The sequence below is a fragment of the Oratosquilla oratoria genome, chromosome 27, assembly GCF_046742065.1.
Source record: "Oratosquilla oratoria isolate Oo_2021 chromosome 27, ASM4674206v1, whole genome shotgun sequence".
Lineage (NCBI taxonomy): Eukaryota > Metazoa > Arthropoda > Malacostraca > Stomatopoda > Squillidae > Oratosquilla > Oratosquilla oratoria.
This window is the reverse complement of record NC_134803.1, coordinates 14,797,445-14,812,444: the sequence shown is the minus strand read 5'-3', so window position 1 is coordinate 14,812,444 and position 15,000 is coordinate 14,797,445. Positions and strand designations below refer to the sequence as shown.

The window sequence follows — 15,000 nt, the reverse complement described above, 5'->3', positions numbered from 1 at the left end:
GTATATATATATATGTATATAAATATATATAAGTATATACATATATGATTAAGACGGAAAAAGAAGTCACGGTTTTTGTTCCGAGTTCCTGTTTTTATTCTTCACGGGTTTCGCTGTATACTTCTACAGCATAGCGCTACACTGTTCAGTAATAAACTCAGAAACTCGGAACTAGACCCGTGACTCCTTTTTCCACCTTCATCAACTTGTCACAATGTACCAGCATATATATGTATATATATATATATATATATATATATATATATATATATATATATATATATATATATATTGATAAGTATTTTTGACAAATTATTTGGATGATGGAGAACATAAACACAGGGGAAGGCTCGGAACCCTAAACACTCTAACGTTTCGTTCGCGTAGAACTTCTTCAGAGAGTGTATGTTGAACTGCAATTGAAGTTTATGTACTAAATCTAATTATCTTTTCGGACACTTGGGAAAGGTCGTTTTTCTGGCGTGTTTTAGAATTAAAATACTAGTTTCTTTAGCTAAATTGATAAACCCTCCTCGATGATTCAATGAATTATTAGTTGAAATATATGCTGATTCAACAATTCTTCTAGTGAATTTATCAAAACCTTTATGTAGCACTTCAGCTTCTCTCCAGTTTGGTAAATGATCGAATTTTTCCGCATGAACTACTAAAGAATTAGATGTCCTATGTGCTTTTATGTCGTTTTTATGTTCATAAATTCTTTTTTCTAATCCTCTTGACGATTCGCCAAAATAAGCCATTGAGCAACTATTGCACGGGATTTTGTATACGACGCTGTTTTCGGAATTGGTTCTCTTTTCAGAAGTCTTTATTAAATCGCCTATCCTCTTGTTAGTTATTTTAGCTATGTTTATACCTGATTTTGTTAAATATTTGTCTATTATTAGTGACGTTTCTGAGCCAGGTACTGATATAAAATTTGTATTATTTTTATCATTTCTCTCTTTCTTTCCGCGATTGTAAATATTTATTGCTTTTCTTTTTGTTCTTTTCAACATTCCCTCTGGATATCCAAGTTTGTCAAAGGTTTTCATAATGTAATCAAATTCGCCTTCTAGGTATTCATTACTACAGATTCGTAGTGCCCTGAGAAAAAATCCTATTACTATACCACTCTTTGTCCTATCATCATGTGCGGAGAAGTAATGTACTAAATCCTCTTTGTTTGTTTCTTTTCTGTATACTGAGAAAGTTACAGTTTTTCCCACTCGTCGTATTAACGTATCTAGGAAGGGCAATTGTCCGTTTTGTTCCTCTTCCCAATTGTCCGAAAAGATAATTAGATTTAGTACATAAACTTCAATTGCAGTTCAACACTCTCTCAAAGAAGTTCTACGCGAACGAAACGTTAGAGTGTTTAGGGTTCCGAGCCTTCCCCTGTGTATATGTTCTCCATCATCCAAATAATATATATATATTGTGAGTGCCGATTGCACTATGTATAAGAATATTTGATGTATGATGTTCTACAGATAAAGTATAATATGTATCGAGGTTAATTACTACTCATGAGTGGTGCTAGATCTGTGTTAAGCACCAATTGTATGATATTCAAGTGTACTGACAATGGTATGTACTAAAATTAATTACGAATCATGGTTTACGATATTTGATATATGTATAGTACAGAGTACTATGTCTGGGTGGATATGAGAAAATATCTGACATGTAAAGGAGGCTAGTCTCTAATGGCAATCATAATCACGTGTGTACGCATGCAGTTACTATGTATGTACAATATATGTAAATTGTCTTTGTCGAAGTTGATGTATTGTAGTGAATAATTAACTGTTATAAAATGAAATAGAATTAAAGAAGTCATATGAAAGGGAGAATGTTGAGTAGAACGTGACTTATATATATAATGTGGATCCTTTCAATCTGGTATTCCTCCGCTAAAAAGTAGTGCCCCATCCTCTTCGTGAGGAACGTACAAGTATTGTTCTTTCTGTGTCTAGTTGTCAAAGTGACAACACCTTCGGGGGTGTGACCAGGAAGCATAATTGGTAAGCATTAGCAGAGTGAATTATTTGCATCATTTGACTTATGATATATTTGGTAATATATCCACAAGTTAGTGTGGACATTATGTTAATTCGTGACATCCGTGATATAACAGAAGCTGAACGGATCACGGAGGTATAGAGTGATAAATACTGAAGGGGCGGAAGAAGAAAGAAAATAATGGTATGAAGCATACATTTTGTCATGCATTAATTACTGAATTATAGAGGTTTGTCATAGTTTCATATAGTGCTATTTTGATAGCTTGATTATGAATGTAAATTACAATGTTGAATTGATTTACAGAAACCACACCAATAAAGAAGACAAGCGTGGTGCGTAACATTATTACTTCCTCCTTTACCTATGTACCTCACGACAGCCACTACAACAGACGGCGTTGACAGTTTCATTATTTTCCGGAAACAGTTTATGCTGTTTCTGAAATTCATGTTGAGGTATAGGGAAGGAGGAATACCGCCATCAAGATTAAGAAGTTACTGCATGCGGCCGGCATGGTCACCAGAGCCACAGTGATCCATAAGAAGTATCAACGTATTAAATGATGAAATGACTGTGAGTATATGAATGGAATAAATTGCTAGACTCAGGAGCCAAGCAAAGGAAGTCAGTGTTGAACATTTAAGAATGCTGTGATTGAACAATGAACCATGAGGGTAGTAGGAAAGTGTAATTTGAATTAATATATATATAATTTGTGTAGAGAATGTTGAGGATGAATCAAGAAAGTGTAGTAATAGGAGATTATGTAATCATTTTCAAAGTGAAGTTGAGATTCCTTGGTGTATTTGATATTGATATGTAAATTGGTGGTGAATACTATAATGTTTAAGTGCTTTGATCACGAGAAGAACACAAGGTAGTCTTTGAACATAGTTTTCTAGTTTATTCTACTACATATTATCTATACTAAGGTGTACAGATTGTTGGGATCCAGTGTAGACATCATGTTAGTTAACATTGTTACACAAAGTGATGAATAACAGGTAATTATGAGTGAACTTGGAATTTAAATGAGGTATAGTTTCTAGTTGCATTTATTTGTATTTAGTGTGAGTGAGCCTTGAATATTCTATATTGAACAAAATGGATAAAGCTACAGTGTATCAACTAAAATCATATCTAAAGGCAAAGAATCAAACTTGTTCTGGCAATAAGGCAGAACTTATGAATAGGATACAGGAGTTTATTACAGCTGAGGAATTGGAAAGAGACGAAGTCATTCTGGAGTTATTAGCTTTCAATAGAACACATGTAGAAGAAGGAACAGATGGTACAGTGAAACCAATAGATAGTGTGTCTCAAGTAGGGGATAGTGACATAGATAATCAATTAGGTAAGGCGATAGCTAAGAGGGCGAGCTTAGATATCAAATTACAGAAGTTGAAAAGGAAACAAGAGTTGGAAATGGAAATGCATAGATTAAAATTAGAACAGGATAGGCTTGAGTTGGAAACAGAATTAGAATCGGCTATAGCAGAATTTGATAGTTTGAGAAAATTTGACAATAACGTATATAGTAATGTAGAGAATGATCCTCGTGACTGCAGAAGTACACATCAGAATAATAGTGATAGTCAACAAACAAATAGAGACATGGTTACGACTTTAATGACAAAGAACATGATGCCTGTCCATGTGATTCATAAATTCAATGGTCAGTTAGATAAATATTTTGAATTTATTAGAGATTTCGATATGTTGATTGATAGCAAGCATGTGTCAGATAGTGAAAAGTTACAATATTTAAAACAATATACTGAAGGTAAACCACACAACATAGTTAGAATGTGTTTGAATTTAGATACAAACAAGGGTTATCAAAGAGCTAGAAGTGAATTAAACAAAAGATACGGTAATAAAGAAAGGATAGCTTTAATGCACATAGATAAGGTTCTAGCTTGGCCTGAAATTAGAGAAGAGAATGTTGAGGCATTAGACGACTTTATCGTTGAATTGAATTCATGTATAAGTGCTATATCGGGCATTAATTATGGAATTTCAGAATTACAAAATCTTAGGACGTTGCGTCAGTTGGTTGAGAAATTACCTAGACACTTACAGGATAGATGGAGGAGACTAGTCGACGAGGTAGCTGAGAGTGGGAAGCTAGTGGACATTAAAGACTTAGTCAGATTTCTAGAGAAAGAAGTAAGAATATTGAGTAACCCAACATTTGGGAGAAGTAGTAAGGGAGGATTTAGAGATAAGAAAGTAGAAGCGAACACATGGAGTTCAAATAGAAAGACGAATTATAAGAAAGGTATAGAACCTTATGATGGAAGAGTCCATGTCAATGTGACACAGAAAGCAAGAGTTTCTTGTTGGTTATGTCAGGAAGAACATGTTATTGATGTATGTCCAGAATTAAGATGGTTAAGTTATGAAGAGAAGTTGAATAGAGCTTACAATTTAGAACTTTGCTTTAAGTGTTTAAGGACAGGACATAAAGCGTTTCAATGTAGAGTAATTCGTACTTGTGAACAATGCGGTGGTTCACATCTTACAATCATGCATAGAATGAATAAGAATTTCAAGGTTGAAGGAAGTAAAGAAGTAACGGCAAATCCAGCGGTCACTAATGAGGTTGATGATTCTAGAATTCAAGTATTATCCAGTCAATTGAAAGATTCAGTAGGAGACACTACTGCTATCCCAGTTCAAGTAGAGTTAAATGGTAAAGTTGTTACTACCAGATGTTACCTTGACAATGGTAGCTCAGTCACATTTTGCACTAAGAATTTATTGCAGAAGCTTGGAATGACAGACATGAATTATCAGTCAACTACACTACAAGTAAGTACAATTGTAGGTACAAGAGGAATGTCTTGTCTAAATGTTGAAGGGATGTCAGTAGCCGATATAGAAGGAAATAACCAAATTAGATTACCACCTGTATTTGCAGTGAATAAACTTCCTCTCAATCACAGTCATAATATCAGAAAGAATGATGTAGAAAGGTGGAAACATTTGATGAAGTTAGAATTTGATCACAGCCAAGGAGAGATAGAAATCATGATAGGTATTAATGTCCCAGAGGCGTCTGAACCTTGGGAAGTTGTACATGCAGAGAAACCAGGAGATCCGTATGCTGTGAGAACACGTTTAGGGTGGATATTGTGTGGAAGAATAATAGACAATAATCATGAAATTCCTGTGAATAAGATAAAGGTTGATGGTAATTATTTAGAAAGGAAATTGATTGAATCTTATAATAGAGAGTTTGTAGATTCATCACTGAATTCGGTAGAACCTAGTATAGAGGATAGAAGATGGTTACAATTTGTCGAGTCTGGGTGTAGGCAAATGAATAATGGAAAGTATGAGATTCCTTTACCAATGACAGAGAAACCTAGGATAGTTCCTAACAGTGAACCTATGGCAGTCAAAAGACTTCAACAATTGAAGCGTAAGTTTAAGGATCACCAATATTATCAGCAGTATAAGCAATTTATGACTAATTTACTAGAGAAAGGGTACGCTGAAGAAGTACCTAAGTATGAAGTGAGTAATCAACAAGCTTGGTATGTTCCACATTTTGGAGTGCAACATCCTACAAAAAGGGATAAAGTACGTGTAGTATTTGATTGTGCAGCACGTGTAAATGACTTATCGTTAAATGATTTGTTGAGACAAGGACCTGACATCAACAATCTTTTGTTAGGTGTCCTTTTGAGATTTAGATTAGGACTATATGCATGTACTGCGGATATAGAAACTATGTATTATCAAGTTAAAGTGCCTAAAGATGATAGAGATTACTTGCGTTTCTTATGGTGGAAGGATGGACACATAGAAAGTGATATAGTTAAACTGAGGATGACTTCTCATCCATTTGGTGCTAGTTGCTCCCCTAGTATTGCAAATTATGCTTTAAAACGAGTTGTGCAAGATCACGGGAGTCAGTTTCATAAATCAGTAAGTGAAATAGTTCTTAATAACTTCTATGTTGATGATATGTTGGTGTCATCCGATGACATTAATGAGTTGATTGACAATTGTAATAATGTGATAGATCTTTGTAGTAAAGGTGGATTTAATTTGACAAAGTTCAATAGTAATTCCCGTGAAGTTTTGAAGAATATACTCAAAGATAAGTGTAGTGATGATATTGAGAAGTTCATTGAGGATGAAGAAGTGGTACAAAAGACATTAGGATTGAATTGGTATCTTGGCAAGGATGAGATGAGCATATCAATCAACATTGATGAAATACCTAGAACAAAAAGAGAATTGCTAGCAGTAATTGGTAAAATTTACGACCCACTGGGCATGGTAGCACCAGTGGTTCTTGAAGGAAGGGTATTATTACAAGAATTATTCAGAAACGGCATTGGATGGGATTGTATTTTGAGTGAAATAGATCAAGGATTGATAAATGTTTGGATGTCAAGAGTAAATAAGCTCAAGTTGTATAGTATTGATCGTTGTACTAAGAAAGGTATAACGTCAAAGGTAGAGGCAATTGAGTGTCACATATTTTGTGACTCTAGTGAAATAGCATATGGTTCAGTGGTATATTTAAGATACAAACATATTGATGGTACAATCCAGTGTAGCTTCATGTTGGGAAAAGCTAAAGTAGCACCTTTAAAATCAATTACAATTCCAAGACTTGAATTGGTGGCAGCCACGCTAGCCATTAAATTGAAGTGTGTGATAGTGAGAGAACTACCTTTAAAGTTAACTCAGATTTATATTTGGACAGATTCAACTACAGTATTAAAATATTTGCATAATGATCACTTAAGATTTAAAACCTTTGTAGCTAATCGAGTGTCTCAGATTCGAGAGAACTCTGAGGATGTATGTTGGATGTACGTCTCCAGCAGGGATAATCCTGCTGACGATGTCACTAGAATGAGACAGACCAGTAGATGGTCTGAAGGACCTGCTTTCTTGTCCCAAAATGAAGAGATCTGGCCAGTTCAACAGCAGATAAATAAGGAAGATTTTTCGAATCTTGAAGTTAAGAGGGTTATGAAAGTTGAAGTTAAACCAATACAAGGTCACACAGTTGATGTAATGTCACGACTAGTTTGTCACTATTCTTCATGGTTCAAGTTGCTAAGAGCATGTAGTTATCTTATATTATTTGTCAGACATTTGCAAAGAAAAGGCGTGTCAATTATCGAACTCAATGTTCAATTAATGGAAGTTGCTGAAGAAAGAGTAATCAAATTTGTACAAAACTGCCATTTTGCTAAGGAGATTGTCTGTTTATCCAAAAATGATCCTATTAATCTTTCCAGTTCTATAAGGAAACTTAAACCTATGTTACTGAATGGTATACTCAGGGTAGGAGGCAGATTAATTAACCTAGAATTGCCCTTGGATATGAAACATCCAGTTATTCTTCCCCATGAACATCATGTGACCAGTTTAATCATTCAACATTATCATATGAAAGTAGGACACATGGGAAGGCAAGCAGTATTAAATCAATTGAGACAGAAATACTGGGTTATTAAGGGTAATTCAGCTGTAAGAAAAGTATTATCTAAATGTGTTAGTTGTAGACGCTTCAAGAGTTCAACGATCACTCAGGAGATGGCAGCCTTGCCAGTAGATAGAGCAAATGTAAATCAGAAACCATTTTTTGTAACTGGAGTAGATTGCTTTGGGCCATTTTTTGTGAAGAGAGCACGATCTCGAGTCAAGAGATATGGAATATTATTTACTTGTCTATCCATTAGAGCCATACATCTAGAGATTTTACATGATTTAACGGCAGAAAGCATGATAAATGCATTTACCAGGTTTATGTCCAGAAGGGGTACAGTTAGTAAATTGATTAGTGACCACGGCACAAATTTTATTGGAGCAAATAAGGTATTGAAGGACAATCTTATCATGCGTCATATTGGTAATGAATTGACAAAGAGAGGTGTGGACTGGGTATTCACTCCTCCTGGAGGTTCTCATTTTGGTGGTGTTTTTGAAAGAATGATAGGATTAGTCAGACGAGTGTTAGAAGTTGTGATAGGTTCACAAACCTTGTCTGATGATAGTTTGAGTACATTTTTTTGTGAAGTTGAGAGTATAATCAACAGTCGACCTCTGACTGTGGTATCAAATGATGTGAACGATTTGTGTCCCATCACTCCTAATTCTTTACTTAATTTGGATAATTATGTAGTGACACTCAATGGTGGAGAAATGATCTGTGAGAGCAGAAGGAAGTGGAAACAGATACAGCATTTAGCCAAAGAGTTTTGGCGCAGATGGCAAAAGGAGTATTTGCCTTGTTTGCAAGAACGTCAGAAATGGTTGAAAGTTAATAGAAATCTCAAAGAAGGAGATATTGTCTTAATGGTAGAAAATAACACACCACGCAGTCATTGGTTATTGGCAAGAGTTGTGAAAGTGATAAAAAGCACAGATGGACTGATTAGACAAGTAGAAATAATACGTGGTAAGAAACTTTATAAGCGACCTATTTCTAAATTAATACTATTATTAGAAGGTGACTCAGTGTAAAAATGACCTCCCGTCATTGATGTTGTGATCTTGGATGATCACAAAGGGGAGGGTGTGAGTGCCGATTGCACTATGTATAAGAATATTTGATGTATGATGTTCTACAGATAAAGTATAATATGTATCGAGGTTAATTACTACTCATGAGTGGTGCTAGATCTGTGTTAAGCACCAATTGTATGATATTCAAGTGTACTGACAATGGTATGTACTAAAATTAATTACGAATCATGGTTTACGATATTTGATATATGTATAGTACAGAGTACTATGTCTGGGTGGATATGAGAAAATATCTGACATGTAAAGGAGGCTAGAGTCTAATGGCAATCATAATCACGTGTGTACGCATGCAGTTACTATGTATGTACAATATATGTAAATTGTCTTTGTCGAAGTTGATATATTGTAGTGAATAATTAACTGTTATAAAATAAAATAGAATTAAAGAAGTCATATGAAAGGGAGAATGTTGAGTAGAACGTGACTTATATATATATAATGTGGATCCTTTCAATCTGGTATTCCTCCGCTAAAAAGTAGTGCCCCATCCTCTTCGTGAGGAACGTACAAGTATTGTTCTTTCTGTGTCTAGTTGTCAAAGTGACAACACCTTCGGGGGTGTGACCAGGAAGCATAATTGGTAAGCATTAGCAGAGTGAATTATTTGCATCATTTGACTTATGATATATTTGGTAATATATCCACAAGTTAGTGTGGACATTATGTTAATTCGTGACATCCGTGATATAACAGAAGCTGAACGGATCACGGAGGTATAGAGTGATAAATACTGAAGGGGCGGAAGAAGAAAGAAAATAATGGTATGAAGCATACATTTTGTCATGCATTAATTACTGAATTATAGAGGTTTGTCATAGTTTCATATAGTGCTATTTTGATAGCTTGATTATGAATGTAAATTACAATGTTGAATTGATTTACAGAAACCACACACCAATAAAGAAGACAAGCGTGGTGCGTAACATTATTACTTCCTCCTTTACCTATGTACCTCACGACAGCCACTACAACAGATGGCGTTGACATATATATATATATATTTATGTATATATATATATACATATATATATATATATATATATATATATATATGTATATATGCGTAAGTAACCACTAGGAAAAGTAAACTAACGAAGCAGAGCGCTTTCGTATAATTACATCTTCAGTGCAGATACAAAGAAGGAATTATAAGATGAAGAAACAAGGTACAGAATATATGACATAGTGAAGAGGGCATTCGGAGAGGTAGTGGAAGAAGTACACGTGACGGACCTTTGTTACGAAAGTTCCCTTGGATGACCTTTTAATCTATCTTAAAGAAGAGTTAAATAAGCACGATTTACCATTACCTTCAGGCACCTTAATTGAACTGATCAAATTGTGTGTTAAAGATTGCAAATTCCAATTTAATGATAAATTCTATTCTCAGAAATTTGGAATGAGCATGGGTAACCCTCTCTCCCCCGTATTGAGTAATTTATATATGGAGTATTTTGAAACAAAAATTTTAAGTAAGATCATTCCCCCCAACATTACATGGATGCGGTACATTGATGACATCCTATGTCTGTGGCCCATTCAAGATAATGTAAATGATTTTTTATGTAAGCTTAATAATTTGGTCAGTTCCATTAAGTTCACGGTGGAGATAGAGAAAGAAGGCGTTTTGCCTTTCCTTGATTGTAATATCTACCGCCGTGAAAGTGAGTTAAAGTTTAGTGTATATCGCAAACCAACCAATGTTTGTTCATATATACACTATTATTCCTCACACCCTGATGGCGTAAAGATATCTGTTTTTTCGTCGATGTACCTCAGGGCCCTACGCATTTGCAGCCCAGAGTACATCGATGATGAAATAAGATGTATTTACGACATTGGTACTAAGCTACAATACCCCACACATGTTCTTGACAAAGCTTACAATCGTGCTAAAAGGACATTTTACAACCTTAGGTCAACTCAAACTTTCAATATGAATAACTTGCTAATTTTACCGTACCAAGAGAACCTGCAAAATATTCCAAATATATTACGTAAATTTAACATTAATGTAGTTTTCAATAATAAGAACACTGTAAGACAACTGCTCATAAATAATTCTGTCAATAGTAATAAAGGGTGTGTGTACAAAATACCTTGCAAATCATGTAATCAGTTTTATGTTGGTCAGACTGCTAAAACACTCACAACACGAATCAATCAACATAAGAAATACGTTAGAGAGGGAAACCAATCTAGCGGTATATTCAACCACATGAACCATTTTAACCACCCAGTTGACTGGGATAACGCTAAAGTCATCACATACAACAACAACATAACAGAAAGAAATTTAATTGAATGCAGTTTGATCAAATCTAGTAAGGGGATAAATGTTAATCTTCATCAAGGTTTGTACAAATTAGATAGTTTTATTTCTCATGAAATTTCAAAATTGTTTGAATTGTAATATAAATTATGAGCAGTTGTCCCATACTTATTGGTTACCAGGACGGCCCAAACGTCCCATACTTGTTGGCTACCAGGACGGACGGCCCAAACGTCCGTCACGTGTACTTCTTCCACTACCTCTCCGAATGCCCTCTTCACTATGTCATATATTCTGTACCTTGTTTCTTCATCTTATAATTCCTTCTTTGTATCTGCACTGAAGATGTAATTATACGAAAGCGCTCTGCTTCGTTAGTTTACTTTTCCTAGTGGTTACTTACGCATTTGTGAACACACGCTCCTAGTGTTTTTATTGCATATATATATATATATATATATATATATATATATGTATATATATATATATATATATATATATATATATATCCTACTTTTTTCTCTATTCCCTAGTTTTTGTATACCTTGCATTTTCAATTTTTTTTATTTTATTTATCCATGTTTTTTGTTTTGTTTTACTTGTATATCTTATCTACTTATTCATCACCTTTATATATTTGTTCATCTTCCTGTTTATTTATTTAGATATCCACCTATATAGGTATTTAAATCGTTTATCTCATTTCACTATTTATTTATTTTTTCTATTTGTAATTTATTTCTTCTTCTTTTTAGATATTCATATTTAGATATTCATATTTACTTAATTGATTATAAATTTACTTTTGACGTCCGAAGTCAATGATAGTGTAGTATAACCAAGTATCTGTTTTCCCTAAAAAAGCGTAGACTCAGAGGTGACTTGATACAGGTCTTTAAAATTCTAAAGGGAATTGACAACATCAAAAGTGACAAAATTTTCACATTGAATGAGAATCAGACAAGAAACAATGGTCTCAAACTATCCGGAAATAGATTCAATTTGGAAGTAGGTAGAAAAAACTTTGCCAACCGTGTAGTTAATGAATGGAATAAACTTCCTGCACAGGTAGTGCAATGTAGTTCAGTTCGAAGCTTTAAGAATCATTTAGATAAACACCTAAGCAAGATGCTGTAATTATTACAATTAATTTCATATTATTTGTTTTTGTTTTGTTATTTATCATTAGTTATATGTCAATTCATTATTATTTACTATTTACCTATTTGTTTATTATCTAACTATACCTCTGCATTTATTTATGTATTTTATTTGTTATTTTCTTTATTATAGTTTTTATTTATTAATTTATTATTATGATTTTTTTTCGCATCCGACCTAGATATGAACCAAAAGGTCTCCTGTCGGCATGCTCCGCCTTTGTAATCCTTTGTAATCTTCGTCTCTCCATAATCATCCTGTGATCTTACTCTGTCTAACGCCAGACGATTTGAACACTTTTTTCCAAAGTGCTAACTGGACAAATTTTTCGATGAACAGAGCAGGTTGACTTGCGCGGGGTCGCGGGCGGTTCATAACTCGTTCCAGCCATGGTCCACTGACTCTGAGCCGCTTCATTTTACTCGTAGTTTACGTACTAGTTGTATCAACGGTACGAAGATTTTCTTTACTGACATGTTTTTATTTCAAACAGATGTAATGTTTTATTAAATCAATATTCATGAAAATAGAGATAATTAGAATTTGTGGTTCATTAAAAATGGGATTTACAAATTACTATGGCAATGAAAAGTTTTGTGAACTTGAAATAATCGTTTTCCATAATAAAGTGTGCGGGTAATCGCCTTAGGGGATTCATACAACACGAATAAAAAAAAAGGGTTGGGGGGAGAACGGGTTTTTCCCTGGGCTGCTGCTGCTTTTTTTTTTTTTTTTTTTTACCTTCGCTGATTCATAATTTTTTCTCAACATTTTAGAATACTCCTCAGTGAAAAAAGACCAAGATAAAATGTCCTTTTATAGCATTTTCGAGCAGACTTTCATTAATAAGGCAAACCGAGACTTGATTTATGATTATAGTTTCCAATGTAACAGCTACCAGTAACCGCCGTTTGCCCAGACTGTCCAACTGCATAGAGCTCAAGTGCCGGCTTCTGTCTCAGGCCTCCTGGCCTAAACTCTTTATTATTAACAAAAAAAAAAAAAAAAACAGTCGCGAGTGAAATATAGTAATGTTCGCGTTATTTTTTTGGGGGGGTGGGGGTGGGGGGAGGAGGATGTAGAGGGTTCCTTCGCATGAGGCACCCGCGTATGCAGGGCTCAGAACGAAAAGATGCTCTTTTGTGAGCGGCTGTAGAGTTTTTTTTTTTTTTTTTTTTTTTCCTCCTTTCAGCCTAGTTCTGGCGCTAAAAGTAGGGATGTGGTCTATGTGTGTGTGTGTGTGGGGGGGGGGTCTTCTTTGGCCTTGCTTTTTCGCTCAGTTCCTAAGCCTCTTCTTCCGAGTCTCGCATTCATCCTCTGCTCTGTGCACTCATGGCACGCAGGCACACATGCACATGACGTGCGCGTGCGCGCGCGCGCACACACACACACACACACACACACGCACGCATACAGACATACACACACACACACACACACACACGGACGCACGCACACAGGCACACACACACACACACACACACACACGGACGCACGCACACAGGCACACACACACACACACACACACACACACACACACACACACACACACACACACACACACACACACACACACACACACACACACACACACACACACACACACAGAAAGGTCCGTGAGCCTGGGTATTACATAGAGGATATAGAATTTTTTTTTTTTTAACTAACTTCATGTGACGCTATTTACAAAGTTTATTAAAACTTGTTTTGCTGAGTTAGATGTTTTGATAAGATGGGCGAGTCACGAGAAAGCATCAAAACGTATACAATAATCTGTGCAAAGATAATATCTTCACTTCTTTTGCTTGGTAGCGATCTAAGAAATTTGGAAATATGAAAGTTTGCAAACAAAAATGTAGTTTTCCCCCAACATCGTACCACATTAGCTCAGAGGAATACAGGTCTTGGAAAATCCGGCCCTAATCACCTCGCACTGTATCAAATTAGAAATAAAAAGAATTATATTTATTTATAGTTCGAAGTTTTACGCTTCTTATCTCTCTGTGGGCCGAATGGTCCGTTGGACTGCTTTATCATTGTTATTCATTGTTATAACAATGGGATGAACCCGAACGAGAGTGGGGCTCAGGTGGGACGGGATCTTGTGGTCAAAATCTCGAAGGATTAGTCAAGAAAACAGGGAAACGACATTAACCCTTTGGTCACCGGGGATGCCCCCAACTGAATAGAATCACCTGGCGGCAGCCATAATAATAATGGTTCGTTGACCATGGGTGTGAAAGAACAAAAGAAACTCGGCGATAAATAAGGATGGATGTGTATCCCTGAGGAATGACATGGCAACCAAGTGACTCCTAACCTAAGATTCTTAGTGTAATTAGAGTATACATTTGGTGCGTAGTCCCACAAAATGCGTGGGAAGGCTCAAAGTCGTCTGGATTCTTTTCAAGCCAACTTAGAACGATTTGGAAAAGCGCAACGTCTGACGACTTTGCTACCGTAGTCCACGATGTGAATTTGATTGTGACGAAGGCCTGGCCACTTCGATAAGTTAAGAAGCGCTGGTTCGTGAGCCTTGCGTAGTCTACGTGATGGAGGTGGTGGTGGGGTTACTGGTGTAAGAATAGTGGTGCTGGGGTTACTGGTGGAAGTGACGGTATTGGTGAAGGTGGCGCTATTGGTGTTAATAGTGTTGGCGATGATGGTGATGGTGATGATGTAGTGTGGAAGGTGAAAATGGGATATTGTTAGTGCAACATTATGTTCAAGTTTGTAGCCATTGGTTCGGAGGAAGAAAACTCATTTTCTTTTAAATATTTAGATGGAAAGAAAGGGGAGAGGAATACAACGGGTGGGCGGGTGGGTAGAGTTGTGGTCAAGTGAGTGAGAAGGTGATGCGAGGGGGTGCGGAGTGTTGAAGGTACTGGCGGACATAATAAGAAGGCAGGTGGGAGGGGAGGGGAGGGAGAGAGAGGGGGGAAGGCAGTGGAGGAAGGTAGCGACGAAGGGGGAAGGGA

The 15,000-nt window shown here is 35.8% G+C and overlaps 2 protein-coding genes across 2 annotated transcripts in view; both read left to right on the top strand.

Annotated features, from left to right (window-relative positions):
* The window catches only part of LOC143039911 (synaptotagmin-15-like), a 1,008,258-nt gene that overhangs the window by 252,144 nt on the left and 741,114 nt on the right, over window positions 1-15,000 (top strand). The gene's annotated exons all lie outside the window — the stretch shown is intronic.
* Window positions 3,133-9,308, top strand: LOC143039748 (uncharacterized). Its single transcript, XM_076209988.1, has 3 exons — window positions 3,133-5,132; window positions 5,265-8,461; window positions 9,238-9,308. Exons 1-3 carry the CDS (start codon window positions 3,133-3,135, stop codon window positions 9,306-9,308), a joined length of 5,268 nt encoding a protein of 1,755 aa, XP_076066103.1.

Bases quoted from the DNA above. Each gene is read 5' to 3' on its own strand.
- LOC143039748 (XM_076209988.1), top strand. From the start codon at position 3,133: ATGGATAAAGCTACAGTGTATCAACTAAAATCATATCTAAAGGCAAAG. The intron at 5,133-5,264 runs GTATGCTGTGAG...ATCTTATAATAG, and splicing joins GCAGAGAAACCAGGAGATCC to AGAGTTTGTAGATTCATCAC. The intron at 8,462-9,237 runs GTAAGAAACTTT...TATATCCACAAG, and splicing joins ACAAGTAGAAATAATACGTG to TTAGTGTGGACATTATGTTA.